The 13,807-nt window shown below is 55.3% G+C and overlaps 2 protein-coding genes across 4 annotated transcripts in view; both read left to right on the top strand.

The window, feature by feature from the left end:
* The window catches only part of LOC308492024 (uncharacterized protein C4orf50), a 104,633-nt gene extending 99,513 nt beyond the window's left edge, over positions 1–5,120 (top strand). The window contains exon 14 of one of the 2 annotated variants that reach the window (XM_081036312.1): positions 4,659–5,120. In XM_081036312.1, coding sequence (XP_080892438.1) covers positions 4,659–4,698 — 40 coding nt within the window. In that variant the 3' untranslated portion in view covers positions 4,699–5,120. The remainder of the gene's footprint in view (positions 1–4,658) is intronic. The other variant, XM_081036309.1, reaches the window with a different exon arrangement.
* A 197-nt stretch (positions 5,121–5,317) lies between these two features.
* The window catches only part of CRMP1 (collapsin response mediator protein 1), a 51,771-nt gene continuing 43,281 nt past the window's right edge, over positions 5,318–13,807 (top strand). Inside the window, exon 1 of one of the 2 annotated variants that reach the window (XM_081038171.1) lies at positions 5,318–5,811. In XM_081038171.1, the coding sequence (XP_080894297.1) occupies positions 5,431–5,811 (381 nt within the window). In that variant the 5' untranslated portion in view covers positions 5,318–5,430. Of the gene's footprint in view, positions 5,812–9,704; positions 9,970–13,807 lie in introns of those variants that run through there. The other variant, XM_081038172.1, reaches the window with a different exon arrangement.

Below are 13,807 nucleotides of genomic sequence, written 5' to 3'. Positions count from 1 at the left end.
AGTGCCATGGTGGGGCATGTGCCACCGACCTGAGTTGGTGAGAAACAAGATGATCTCCCAAAGTTCTGGTTTGCACAACCAACATTTGATGGAGAGGTGGGGAAGGGACTTGGGTGTCACTGGCAAAGGTGATGGATAAGGCTTGCGAGTTCCCTTTGGCAGAACCTTCCTGGTCTCCTCCCTCTTCCAGGTTGAAGCCTGGACAGATATCACATGAAAGCTGTGACGCACAGACATCAATTTGGAAACTGTGTATGTTCCCACTGGATCCCAAATGCACAATAACTCTACACCTTGCTATTGTATGAATATAAAAGGACTCCTATATTATATGTCTCCATTGATCAACACGAGGGCCAGAATGTTTGCGGTGGAGTTTGGCCCCTCCCCTCACTAAGAAGTCCTGGTTCCCGTGGGAGGGGTGTGGCCCCGTGAGCAGACCCCCTTCCTTTTGCATGTTCTTTAGCAGGACCCTTCCTTGGGTGCTGGAACAGGGGCTGTCACCCAACCCCTGCCTACAGTGAAATGAGCAATCAGTCCTTGGCGACACTCATCAGCTTCCCAACCATGTTAACTGGGCTTAGTACTCCTTCTGGGAATTCAAGATGTGTAGCGATTGCTCAGTCTCATGTAAAACAGACTGACATTTTCTCTTGTTACCAAGATGTATTTTTCCATGTTAGTTAAATATGTAATTTTGTAGATTAAAATGTATGCTTTTTTTCACAAAGTTTTTTTTTCTCTTTTGAATGTTTAACTAACTGACGGTTCGTGACAACGTGTTGTAGACCCTGGCACAATACAAAAAGGCAACAAATCCAAGACTCCTGATTTTTGGTGGGGAATACATGATCTTTTCAGAAGTCAAATCCACTGTACAAATAACGAAGTGGTTTCCTTTATGATCCATTATATGCCTGTATTAGTTTACCATGGTTGCCGGAACAAATTATTTACTATGAACCCAGGGCCTTAAAGCAACACATGTATTGTATCACCTTACAGTTCTGGAAGTCCAGAATGGCTCTCACTAGGCTAAAATCAGGGTGTTGGCAAGACTGCATTTTTCCAGGGACTCTAGGGGAGAACTTGTCCTTGCCTTTTCTAGCTTCTAGAAGGTGTTTGCATTCTTTGGCTCATGCTCACTTCCTCCATCTTCAAAGCCAACAGTGTAGCATCTTCAAATCTCTCTGTACTTCTGACACCTACTTCTGGTGTCACATGTCCTCTGACAGACCCTCCTGCTTCCCTCTTTCACTTATAAAGGACCCTTGTGGTGGCTTTAGGCCAAGCAGCGTAATCCAGGATAACCACCTCTTCTCAAGATCCTTAACTTTATCACATCTGTTCATTCCCCTTTTGCCATGGAAGGTAAAATATACACAGGTTCTGGGGATTGGGAGGTGGCTATCTTTGGGAAAGGGGCATTATTTGGCCCCCACAATTACCTATGAACTGATTTGGAGGCAGCAAACAAAAGCAGATGTTTTAGAATCAAACAGGCTTGAATATGACCTGTATCTCTGCCACTTGCTGGCCCTATAACTTCAGGCAGCTTGCTTAACTTCTCTGATGCTCTCTTTTTGTACCCCCAAATGAGTGCAATAATCAGTTACTTGCCTCACAGATTTGCTAAGAGTATTATACTCCTAACAATAATCTACAATTCCCTTTCCCTCACTTTTGGAAAACATTCTTTATACACCTGATGTATTTCTAAAAAATATTTTGTGTTGTTTGCCCTCCTTCTCCCCCTCCCAAATAAACCCCTGATAGAGAATGTGGATTAGGGCTGAGTGGTCTGTCCTGCAGCCACTTGACATGGCCCTCTCTGCCCTCTGCCATCACTCTGAAATCTTTATGGTCTGACAGGATGAGCTCCTGGCCTGTCCTTCACCAAATGTCATGCTCTAATTTACGCCCTTCCTGGAGAACTGAGAGAAGCAGTTGGAGAACAGGAAGGGAAGGTCACAGCCATCCCCTGGACTGAGTAGGATTTGCTCAGGTTTCCTGGACTTTTTTTTCTGCTGGCCTCTGCCAGACACTGCTGCCCTCAGTCTCCATGCAGGCTGGTGGGCGCATTTTCTGGCTTCTAGTCCCAGCGTTGTTTCCTGCCTCCTTTTCTCTGCCACACTTGAGTTGCTGGCCTTGCAATGAGGACATGTGATAGAAAGAACTCAGACAAACCTGGGTGGAATCCCCGCAGGTCACTTCCTGTCACTTCCAAATGAGCAGTGGATTTAAGGTTGGTCATCTGCACTCCAACCAGAAAACAGAGGTGGCATTGTTTGCCACATGGGGCTGCTAAAAGCAGAACGTAATGTGTGTCAGAAATTAACCATGTGTGCAAAGACACTTACCTGCGGTAGGAGCTTGATAAAAGTCAGATCCTCTCTTTTCTAGGAGAAGAGAGATATGATGAGGTGTAATATAAAGCCTGTGATACACTAGGTGACCAAAATGTGTGTTGGATGAATGCTGGATGGTTCATTGTTCAAAGTTGCATGGAAAACGGGATTCTACCTAAAAAAATCTAGACTTCTGACTACACCAGTCCATTTTTTTACCTCCTTTCTCCCAATGGAAGCTTTTCAGCCAAGGTTCTTGGGTTAAGATGCAGGCTCTGGGACCACAGTCCTCCTTTATATCCTCAAATGACATCATTTACCAGCTGTGACCCTGGGCAAGTTACTCATCTCTCTGAGCCTCAGTTTTCTCATCTGTAAAATGAAGATAAAATGGTACCTACCTCAAAGGTCGCTGTGAAGCTTAAAGGTGTTACTATATATGTCAATTACCTACAGGGGTCCTCAACATATAGTAAGCTCTGTATAAGTGGGAACTATTATCCTTTTGTGCTTCTGCATAAAGACAACTCTTTCTCTCCTCCTTCTTTGTGTCACTCCCTCCTAGTCTTGACAAAATGCCTAGCCCTTTGTCACAATGGAAAGGGTTTTCTTGGAAAGTAGTGAGCTCTCTATCACCAGCGGTATTTTAACAAAGCCCAAGATACAATCCCCTGGAGATGTTGAGAGCAGATTCAGGCAGGCAGCATGAGAATTGACCTCAGAAGTTCTGCTGAATTCATATTCATGGATTCTCTGATTTTTCTGTGGGTTTAGTCACTATGGATATTTATGGAGCTCTAGAAGTCTCTGTGGTCTTCAGTATAGAATTTCCTTGCTTGGCTGTGCTGGGATCAGTATTTCGCAGGACAGAAGTTTGTACTGAAAAATTTAAAACACTTGCAACAATGCAACCTAGAGTCCTGAAGATCTCAAGAGGACCATCTGTGACAAATCTGTGCGGGGACAAAAGAAAGGAGGCCAGCATGGGGGATGGGATCGGTATTAATAAAAGAGTGGATGGAGGCAGGGATGGTGGTGGTGATATTCTCTGTTCTTATTTATGTTTAGCACTCTCTCCCCTACTATAATATACACTTCTTGAAGGCAGGGACTTTATAAATATTAATCTGTGTGTTCCCAGCACTACTTTGTGTCTCAAGCACAGAAAAGGGACTTTTACTAAATGCCCACTGTGCTCCAGGCCTGGATGAACAGCAGTGAGATGTGAAGCATTAGGCAGCTGCTTCATTTCCCCCTTCCTGTTTCTTCCTCTGCCCAGTGGGGAGGTAATAATACCTACTTACTGCACAGACCAGCTCGCTCTAGGGTTAAAAGACAGTAAATGCAGGGGGAGGGGTGTCAGCTGAGACCATGGAGCCAGTGTCCCCAGAGTCTTCAGTCCATGGGTCCCAGCAGTCACGGGAAGGATAATATGAATCCTGCTGTCTGTCTGGGACTCCCAAAGGTTATGAGGACTGGTGCTGAAGGGACAGCTCCCAGCACGTGGTGCTGGGGTGGGGGGTTGGGCGCAGTCACGCTCGGGCTGCGGTCCCCCCCAGCCCCTGATGCTGCGCGTCTGGACTCGCTGCAGAGGGGTTTGGCAGCTGGCGATTCTGCCCCTCCAGAAAGAGCACCTGGGACCACCAGGTCCCTGGAAACTCTTAGGACCCTCTGCCCCATAATAATCATGGAAAAAGGAGGGACGGTATCTAGGAGACGCACACTGCTCCTGGCCTCGAAGAGGGGTTGAGGGGAACCCCAGCAGAGAGACCTCAGGCCCCAGCACCCTGTATCCTGGCCCTAGTCAGAGGAAGCAAGCTGCAAGCTCCTGGCTCAGTGAGGGTAGGCTACCATGGAAGGTGACCCCTAGAATGGGGAATATTTGTCTGGGTGACTGACAGCACTGTGTGTGGTGAGTTCTCTCTGCGTCTTCTTCTGGAGTGTTTCTATTATAGCTCTCGACTTCCCTTATTTCTGGTGTGGATTTGTGTGCGGGTGTCCTATTGGGGCGTATGTGTGTGGACTCACTTTGTGAGTGTGCCTTTGGTGTGAGGGTGTGAAAATCTCTGTTGTGTGGTGTTGCAGGAGTGAAGATCATACATGTTTGTGAGTCACTGGTCTGAGTGCAAAAGTGTATTTCCCTTGTCTGAGTGACTGTGGTCCTCGCATGCTCTTGCCTTGCTGTTTCATCCTTCCTGGCAGTTAGCTCTGCCCAGCGTGTGTGTGTGTGTGTGTGTGTGTGTGTGTGTGTGTGTCCCTCCTTAGAATGGCAGTTCCCAGAGGGCAGGGCTTGGTCTATTTTGTTCGCAGCGCCTTCCCCCGGCAACGAAAAAGTGCTAGGCACGAATGAATGGTCACTGAATAACAGCGGTGAGTGAACGAATGCTGTGTCCAAAGTGTGGGTGTCTCCCCAGCTGTGCAGTCAATCTCGGTGTGATGCTGTGTACGCGTGGGGTTGGGTGACTGAGAATCTTGGGGGGGGGGTGTATATATGTGTGTGTTAATAGACTCGGGATATGTGCAAGCATGCATACGTGTGCAAAATTGTCTAGGACGTGTGTGAACGAGCCTGTGTGTTGGGGAGAATGGGTGCCAGCATGTTTGTGCATCTTTCCCGTGTGTGTGTGGCGTAATTGTCTGGTGTGCTAGTACCAAGCTGTGTGTGCCTCGGCAGTGTGTACGTGTGTGCGTGTGCACACGCGCGGCCCCCATCCCTCGCGCCCGGCGCTCGGCCTGGGTGCGGGGAGTCGGGGCGCGGCGAGGCCACTGCGGCGCGGCTGCCCGCCCTCGGCGCTGCGGCTCGCGCACGTCACCGGCCCGCCCCGCCCCCGCCGCCGTCCCCGCCCCCCGGTCCTTTGTAGCCAGCCGCGGCGCTCGCCGCCCGCCGCCGGAGGCCCCGCCCCGCCCCTGGCCCCGCCCCTGGCCCCGCCCCCGGCCCCGCCCCCGGCCCGCCCCGCCCCGCCCCGGGCCGCAGTCGAGCCTGGGCCGCCGCGGGCCCGCACCCAGCGCGGAGCGCCGCGTTCTGCCGTGGCCGGGACCGCGGGCGGGCTGGCGCGCAGACTGGCGGCCGCCTGGGGCCGGGATGGCGGAGCGGCGGCGCGCGTGGAACACGGAGGACGACCTGCCCGTGTACCTGGCGCGGCCGGGCAGCGCGGCGCAGACCCCGCGCCAGAAGTACGGCGGCATGTTCGCCGCGGTGGAGGGCGCCTACGAGAACAAGACCATCGACTTCGACGCGTACAGCGTGGGCCGCCGCGGCTCGGCGCGCACGCCGCGCGGTGCTGGCCGTCCGGACGCCGTCGGCCTGCCGGGCCCCGGCGGCAGCGAGGACACGGCCAGCGACGTGAGCGAGCCCTCGGGCTCGGCGGTCAGCTCTCCGGGTGAGCGCGACGAGCGGCCGCCCGCGCTGCGCATCCGCTGCCCGGCGCCCCGCGACCTGCCACTCGGCCGGGACAATGGCCAGGTACCCTCGGGCGCTCGTGGGCCGGCGAAGGGGGCGGGGCCGCGAGGCGGCTGGGCGTGGGCCGCCGGAGGGCAGTGCGGGGTGGGGGGCGGGCCGCCGCCCCCGGGCCCGGGGGAGCTACGAGGCCCCTCCCCCACGCCCTCGGACCGGAGGGTGGGAGAGGCTGTGCGCCTCGCTCAGGACTGGCCAGCAGACTTGATGAGGCCACGGAAGGTCCTTCGAGATGCAGTCCCCCCTCCCCTCCTGCAGAAAGGCAGAGCGAGGTTCGGAGAGGGGAAGTAAGTTGGCTCAGCCGCCACATGGAGCCGTAAAACGCGAAGCGACCTCTGGGATGAATTTAATCAGGGGTCCGCCTTCGCCGCTTCACGGAGAAAAAGGGCAGTTCCGCGCGGCATCCGTCCCTTCATTTACTCATTCACTCAGTAACTACGGAACACCTACTATGTGCCAGGCGCTGGGGTAGGTTCAGGGGTATGCCTGTGGTCACACAGCTCAAAGCGGGGAGAAGCCTCTTCGGAGCGCTCCCTCTGTACTTTCTCGGGGAAGCATTTGGTTAAAGATTTAGATCGTGGTGCACATGGAAATGGGAACTGCTCTCCCCAGCACCGCATCGTCAGGGACCGCACCTGAGTCCCACAGCGCGACTCCGGTGTGCTCACTTCACAGGGCAAGCTGCAGGCAGAGTGGGGTTTTGAGCCCGGGTCGCCAGCTTCCCTAGACTTGAAGCCACCCCCACGCCCACCCCCAGTGCGGAAGCATCAAGGAGAGGTAACTCCAGGCCTCGGGCCCTGCGGCTCTTCTCCCTTGAGCTGGAGGTCGCCAGGGAACTGGGGCAGATGGATGGATAGAGGGCACAGCTTTGGGACGTATGGGTCGGGTCAGGGCCAGGTGCCGGGGAAAACAGAAGTTGGAGCTCTCAAGGGCTCGTGAGCCTGTGGGCTTAGCCCAGAAGCAGAGGTCTGAGCACTGCACAGGTCCCACACCCCTGCTGGGTGCTGGGATCCTGGCTTAGCACCCCAGCCCCACCCCAGGCCAGGTTTGGCAACAGATTCACTGTGAGAACTAAATCAGTTAATGTCAGTAGGTAGTGAGCAGTCAATAAGTGATCGTTGTGGAGTTTTATTATTTTTATTAGCCCATCTCCCCTTAAATGCTGTGGAGGCATCAGTGAGCAAGGAGGAAGCAGAGCTTGATCTGGATAGAAATCTGAGAGGGCTTCCTGCATGAGTGGGGGTAGGCTGGTCTGTGGCTGCTCTGATGCAGTAGTAAGTCTCCTCTGTCCCTGTCGCCTCTGTCCCTCGGGCGGCTTTCTGTCCCCATAACTCGGGATCTCTCCATGGTCCTGAACCGACGCCCCGCGAGGGCAAGGTCTACAGTGGGGGGCGGAGCGGGCAGGGAACGAGATATGAGAGCCTCGGGTCTCCTTTTTTCTACCCCTACTTTATCTCCCCCAGCCGACCTCGCGGCTCTGGTGGCCGACCTCGCTGGGGAGCCAGGCTTCCGAGCCCAAGAGGGAGAGGCTTCAGGGTCACAGACGGAGAAGCCAGGCCCAGCATCAGGGAACTCTGGTTTTCAGCTAAGGCACTCTCCCTCTTGAACCTCAGCTTCTCCATACGTGAAATTGGGGGGCATTCTTCTCCCGGCCCCCCATCAAGGTGCAGTGGAGTATCAGAGAGGCGAGGGCCTTTTGTGCAGGGCGGGAGCTGTCTGGAGCTGCGGTTAGTGTTACCGACGTCCCCATCGCCCGGGGGCTCCGGAGCCTCTCCCACTCCTCCTTCCTCTCATCGCTCTGGCCTTCTCTGCCTTTTCTCCTTGGCTTCTCCGGGAGTGGACAAAAGGCGGAGCGTCTGGCGCGCAGAGGTGTCCGGAAACATTCGAGGTTTGGGACTGTGGAGACGAGGAGGACCGCGAGGTCTCCCTGTGGGGAGCGGTTTACTTTCTGCGGATGGAGCGACCTAGGGGCTGGGGTTCCGGGGCGCGCCTAGTTGCTCCTGCGCTTTGCAGAGGGTGCCGGGGGCCTCCTCCCTCCCCTCCCAATGCCCATAAAGCTCTTTCCGAGGGAGGAAGGAGGGGTGTCTGCGGCGCAGGCGCACCGGTTTCCAAGGCCCAAGGCTGAGCAACTGCAGGGCTTTGTACCCGGGAAGTCTGCTTGGAAGCAGCGGTCTGTTTGGCCAATCGCGGGCCGGTGCCCCTCCCCCGGTACACACGTGGTTTTGTCCCCAGCCTTCCAGCTTCCCTGGCCAGACAGACCACTGGGGACGCCCTGACGCTTTGGACCTAGGACTTAACAACCAGGAAGAAGGGAGTGTAGGTGTCAGGGGGGAGGGAGAATGTCCTCACTGGCAATTTCCGGTCACCAACAAGGATTTAGGACCCAGCTCAGAGCCCAGGATGAATGAATGTGTAGGGGAGTGAATGATGTCTAGACAAGGGGTGCAGGCACCTAGCTTCCAGATACTGTTTGCTGCGAATGTGCTTTGCTCCTGAGATACCATTTTACCTCTGTAGGCCTCAATTTCCCACCTGTAAAATGGGAAAATTATGGCCTAGTGTTCCTAGAATACTAGGCTGCTTCTACTGTGTGAACCTACAGCCCCACGTCCATTTTAAGGCCAAGGCACCTGTGGCCTCCTGCACTGGTGGAAGTAAGGGCTTCTGGCCCCAATCTGTGTGGTGGAGAGCTTCACCACTCCTAGCACACCTTCTCTCTGGGTGGCAACTTAGAAGAAGTAAAGAAGATGGATCTTTTTTAGCGCCTGAAGGTTTGGATTTTGTAGGCAGAAAGTGAGCGATAGAGAAGGTTAGCATTGTATTCTGCTTGGAGATTTGGGTCCACTGTCCACTGCTGGGGGGACTTGTTGAGGCTCCCCACTTTTCTCCCTCTGAACTCTTTTTCCCCCTCTCCTATCATTAAGCTTACCTTTCCCGGAGGAACATCTAGGTCATGTGTTGCTGGGGCAGGTGTCCCCTCTCCACTGGGAGGCACCCAGGATGTCTTATCCTCCTCCTGTGCCCCAGTCTGTTCTGGGGGCTGTGGGAACCTTCATGCCAATGCTCTGGCCCTCCAAGCAATCACTGGTGGCAAAGACTGTGGGATGACCTGGTGGCTCCAATGCCAGGAGCTTGCGGAGGGAGGACGGAGGAGCTGCTGCCGGGGGTAGAGCAGGCCAGCTGTTAATTAGGACCTCTCTTTAGGATCCCTGCTGCACTCCCTGGGTCTGGCAGGGCGACTCCCGCTGAGACCTCTGGTAGGCTGGTTCCGTGATGGGGGTGGGGAGGGTGGCGGGGAAAGGCTTTATGGAGAAGCCATCGAAGATGAGTCTGGGAGAATGGGTAGGCTTTTGTCTGGAGTAGGATATTCCCGGAGAGGGTACAGCTTGAATAAAGGTTTGGAGTCTGAGATGGGGACGTTCTCGGTTATTCAGGGAGTGGCCTTAGGAACGGACAATCAGAGTCTGGGGAAGAGAGCGGAGGGGGCGGTCTCTGGGCCGGGCCCTGGAGAGCCTTGAAGGCTGCAGCAGCTCGGGCGGGTCCCCGGTACCGGCCCACGCTCCCTCCCCCACGCAGCTGTTCCTGGGGGGCTCCAGGCGCGGGGCGGCACACCTGCGGCGCTGCCCATCCGAAGGCCGTCTCGGCTTAGAAAAGAACCCTGAAAACCAGCCCTTGCCCATAGCGAGAGCGAGGCTGGGATGCAGCCGAGGGCCTGTGCGCTGGGTGGGGGGTCGGTGAGGCTGGGGGGTTGCGGGAGCGCGGGGGGCGGAGTGGGGTGGGCATCGGAAAGGAAGCGCTTCCTGGTTCCAGCCGAGAGGGGCGAATCGAGTTCGGCTCCGCGCCGCCGGGAGGAGCTGTCGGCCTGCAGCACCCTCCTCCCGCCCGCGCGCTCCCTCCTCCTCCCGCCCCCTTCGCGGAGCCGGGCGGTGCTGGCAGCCGGGGCGGCGGCGCGCGGGCCGAGAGCCGGGGCAGCGGGCGCGTGGGCAGCCGCGGGCGCCGAGCTCCCGTCCCTCCTCTCGTCCCTCCGGGCCTTTTCACCGCGCCCGCGGGGAGCGGGACGCAGACAGCCGTGCAGCGCGGTAGACAGCCCACAGGTCCACGGGCCGGGCCGCGGGCACCCGAGGGGCCATGTCTTACCAGGGCAAGAAGAGCATTCCGCACATCACGGTAAGCCGGGCCCCCGCCCGCCCTGCTGTCTTTGTGCGGTGGGGGCGGTCGCCGCCGGGGTCGGACCCGCCGGGGGACTGCAGGGGCGGCCCCCGAGGCTTTCGGCGACGCGGCGGGTGGGGCGGGGCCGGTCTCGCACTGCAGCCCCCTCCCCCAGCCTCTGGGGACAATGGGGGTGGGGGGAGTCCTGCCTGGCAGGGCGGGGCTGGAGCCTCGGGTCCTTCTCCCCGCGGGCTTGCAGCCCCCCCCGCCCCCACGGGACGCGCTGGAGGATGGCGTGGACTGGGAGGATACGGAGCTGAACAAAAGAGGGAGGGACGCGGGGTCCGAATCCCCTCCCTCTGCCTTGGAGCCTCCTGAGCGCGGCCTTCCCAAGGTCCAGCTCTTGGACCTCGCGGCGGAGTTTCTTCCCGGTTAGAGAAAGGGGAGAGACCGACCGCGGACTCCCACTCCCCGCCCATACTGAAGGAATGAAAGTCTGGACCTAGAGACTGCGCCATGATGGAGCAGCCCCTCCCATTCCTCACCGCAGCTGAAAATAACCAAATGGGGTGGCACTGGTGGCTGTCGCCGGGGAAGGGTTAACACTGGGCCGTGGGGATGGTAGTTGAGGCTGAGCAGTCTGCTGTGTCCCTCGCTGTGTCCCTCTGTCTGGCTGGAAACAAAGGATACCTGGTCCTTCTGCTTTGTCTCTGGGTGGGGAGCTGAGGGCGTGGCTGTCTGGAAACCTGGCCTCAGCTCCCACTCCTTGCCTGGCACCAGAGTGGAACCAACGCATTCCTGAGGGGTGTGGACCCATGAGCCTTGGGTGGTGGGTGCCAGGGCAGCCAGGTGCTGGGAGGCGGGGTTCTGGGCCTGATGGAATCCTCCCTCCAGGGTGATGCGTCAGGTTTGAGTACGGGAGACCCAGCTTTCTCATTTACCCAGAATGCATGTTCAGGGATGACCCCAGGGCACCTGCAAGAGGGCAGCCTTAGGTAGGAGGAGGAAGCGGACATTTCCCGCCTGCCTGCTCGGCGAATTGCAGATCTTGTTTTATTGAGTCTTCTCAATACGATCTTTGAAGGAGGCATGGTCCACGTGAAACTCCCAGAGGCTGCAGCACTGGCCAGGGTGCAGGTGCGGAGAAGATTGGGAAAGAACTGCACCCCTGTCTCCCCGGAACAGCCCTGCATCCTTTCCCACTCTGGGCTGTGTCTTCCCTAAGAAATCCCCTCCTGGGCCCAGCTGCAGGTCTTGCCAGCCAACCTTTGCTGAGTTCCCATGCAGAGGTGTGACTCTTGATGGTGGGGACCACCTCTTAGCCATCCTTAATCTCTGCCCTCAGAAATGGGGACCGGGGAGGTGTAAGTGACCCATGTCTGAACAGTGTACTTAGCTAAGAACTGATGGCAAGGAATGTGGCTGCCTCAGGCTAGGCAATGTGGGAGGAGAGTCTGGCATAATGGTATGAGCAGATCCCTTTCTTGGGACTTTCTAACCTTGTTCCCCTGGCGGGGGTGCTGAGGCAGGTGATAGAGGTGGGATGATACAGTGACTGATGAGTCAGAAGCTCTGGGGCCCTTTGTGGCCCATGGCAGGTCTGTGCCCCTCTCAGGATCCCAGTTTCCAAGAAACCTGAGCATCCAAGAGGGAAAACAGTTTAGTGATGGTTACGCACATACTAGTAAAGTCTTCAGAACTGCTGGCTGATCCTTCTGCTTTAGTCCTTTGTGTGAAATAAGTGGTCAACCCATGTGTGAAAGGGAATTAAATGGAGTGATTGCAATAGCTTTAGTGGCATGGGGAGGAGAGATGCTGAAAATTATGCTTAGGTCCGGGGAAGGGGCCCTGGATCAGGGAGGCATTTGTGTTTCATTTGGTGCATATAGCCCACCTAATCCAGAAAGATTGGTGGTTTCAAGGAGAAACAACAAACCAGAGAGGATGGTCTTGGATGGAGCGTGTTTGTAGGACCCTCAGCTTCCTCAGGGTTTTTTTGCTCGTAATGTACATGTTGTGACAGGAACAAGAATGCCATTAAATGGATGGATGGGTGGGCCCTGTGGCTTTTCAAAGGCTGCACCCTTAATCTGTTCAGTAATACTCATTTGGTAAGTTGATAATACCAAAAGCACCTGGTCTGTGCCGGACACCATGCTCGGTGCAAGGGAACGTGGGCATGAGAAGGGCTTGGCCTTGCCTTCCCAGAGTTAAGCAAAGACTGACATTTCAGCCTGAAATCGCTGCAAAGTGTGGGGGCTGTTATAAGGGGAAGTACAGGAGGCTGGACCTAGCCCTGGGAGGGAGAGGGAGGAGGGGGGCCCAGAGGCAAAGAAACTGAGGGAAAGTCAGCATTGTGGGAACACAACCTCTGCTTCCGAGTGCAGCTTGTCCTGGAACAAACCCCAGAGGCTGTTAAGATGATGTTGACAGCCATGGTGTGTGTGGCCTGTGTAGGGACCCAGGGGCTTGAAAAAGGGCCAAGATACAGCTTTCAGCTGCATCCCCAGGTCCCACCTGCTTGATGTTGGGCCACTCTGTGCCCCTGGGAACCTCAACCTTCTCATCTGAACAATGGGAAGAAGGTCCCAGCGTTGCCAGTGAATTCGGAGATAGGAGAGAGGACGCTTGAGCAGAGGAGGAGAAGGCACGTCCCAGGCAGGACACAGTATATGGACAAAGGCAGGGAGACAGCTGTGGTATGAAAACGTCCTACCCATGTTGATTATGGTCGTGGTGTCTTTTCTTCTTTTTTTCCACCTCAGTCTTTTTCTGAGATAATAGAATAAGTAGCCTGATAGAGAAAGGGGAAACACTTAGCTTCAGCCTATCCACGGATTGTTTCAAATATTTATAAGGCGCTCTTTCATGTGTGGCTTTTTAAAAAATTAATGGCACAACCGGGGATTAACTTGGCGCGAGCTGTTTCTCAGGCCCACTGTGGGGGTGAAGTGAGTAGGACTCCTGGGCGTGGCTCTGGGCAAACAAAGGCACATGGCTTCCTGGCCGTGCAGAAGCTCTTGGCTCCCACTCAGGCCCCCAGGGGGAGGCCCGCTCAATTGTGGGGGGCAGACAAGTGTCTGCCATGATGGCTAGGAGTTATTATTGAAAACAGGAGTCCATGAGTACTGACCATGTGCGATTTTGTAGTGTGGCAGCATTCCACAGGATTTCCACGATCTCTCACTTGGTTTTCAGAGCAGTCCTGTGAGGAAGGCAGCCTACATATAGTACCCCTATTTTCTAAAGATAATACCCCTATTTTCCTAAGGCTCATAAGACACTTCTTGTTATGTAAAGGTTCTGGCCTGTGGGGGAATGTAGAACTGGGTTCAAAAGGGAAGGTAGACAGGCTGCTAAGGAAGTATCTGATTTGAAATCTCAACCTCAATTTCTCTCTCTCTTTCTCTTTCTCTCTCTCTCTCAATACATGTGTATGTGTGAGTGTATGCCCTTGGTGTGTAAATGTATGTGTACGTGTGTATTTTAGATCAAACAGTAAAGATGTTTGATCAAGAAGAAAGATCAAGTAAAAATCACGTCAGACTGAATTAGTTACTCTATGTGCAAATATGCAAAAACCACGTGAGGTCTGTTAGGCTTCTTCCTGAGGGTAGCATTCAGCCTATCTGTAGATACTCAGTGTATTTCCCTGCCTTTTTACACACAGGAGTTGAGATGCCTAGGGTCCTTTGTCATGCGCAGTGACACCAGGTGGAATGGAGGTGAGAGGCAAGGCCCCGAGATGGAGGTGAGGGACCCAGGTATGAGAGGTGCTGGTAGAAAACAGGAAAATGCAAGCTATCCCAGCAAGCAGGGGTCCCAGCTCCTGTGCTGTGAGCACAGTGGTGTACTG

This window comes from Rhinolophus hipposideros (genome assembly GCF_964194185.1).
Source record: "Rhinolophus hipposideros genome assembly, chromosome: 1".
Lineage (NCBI taxonomy): Eukaryota > Metazoa > Chordata > Mammalia > Chiroptera > Rhinolophidae > Rhinolophus > Rhinolophus hipposideros.
Note: the sequence above shows the minus strand (reverse complement) of the source record. Positions and strands in the feature narration are given on the sequence as shown.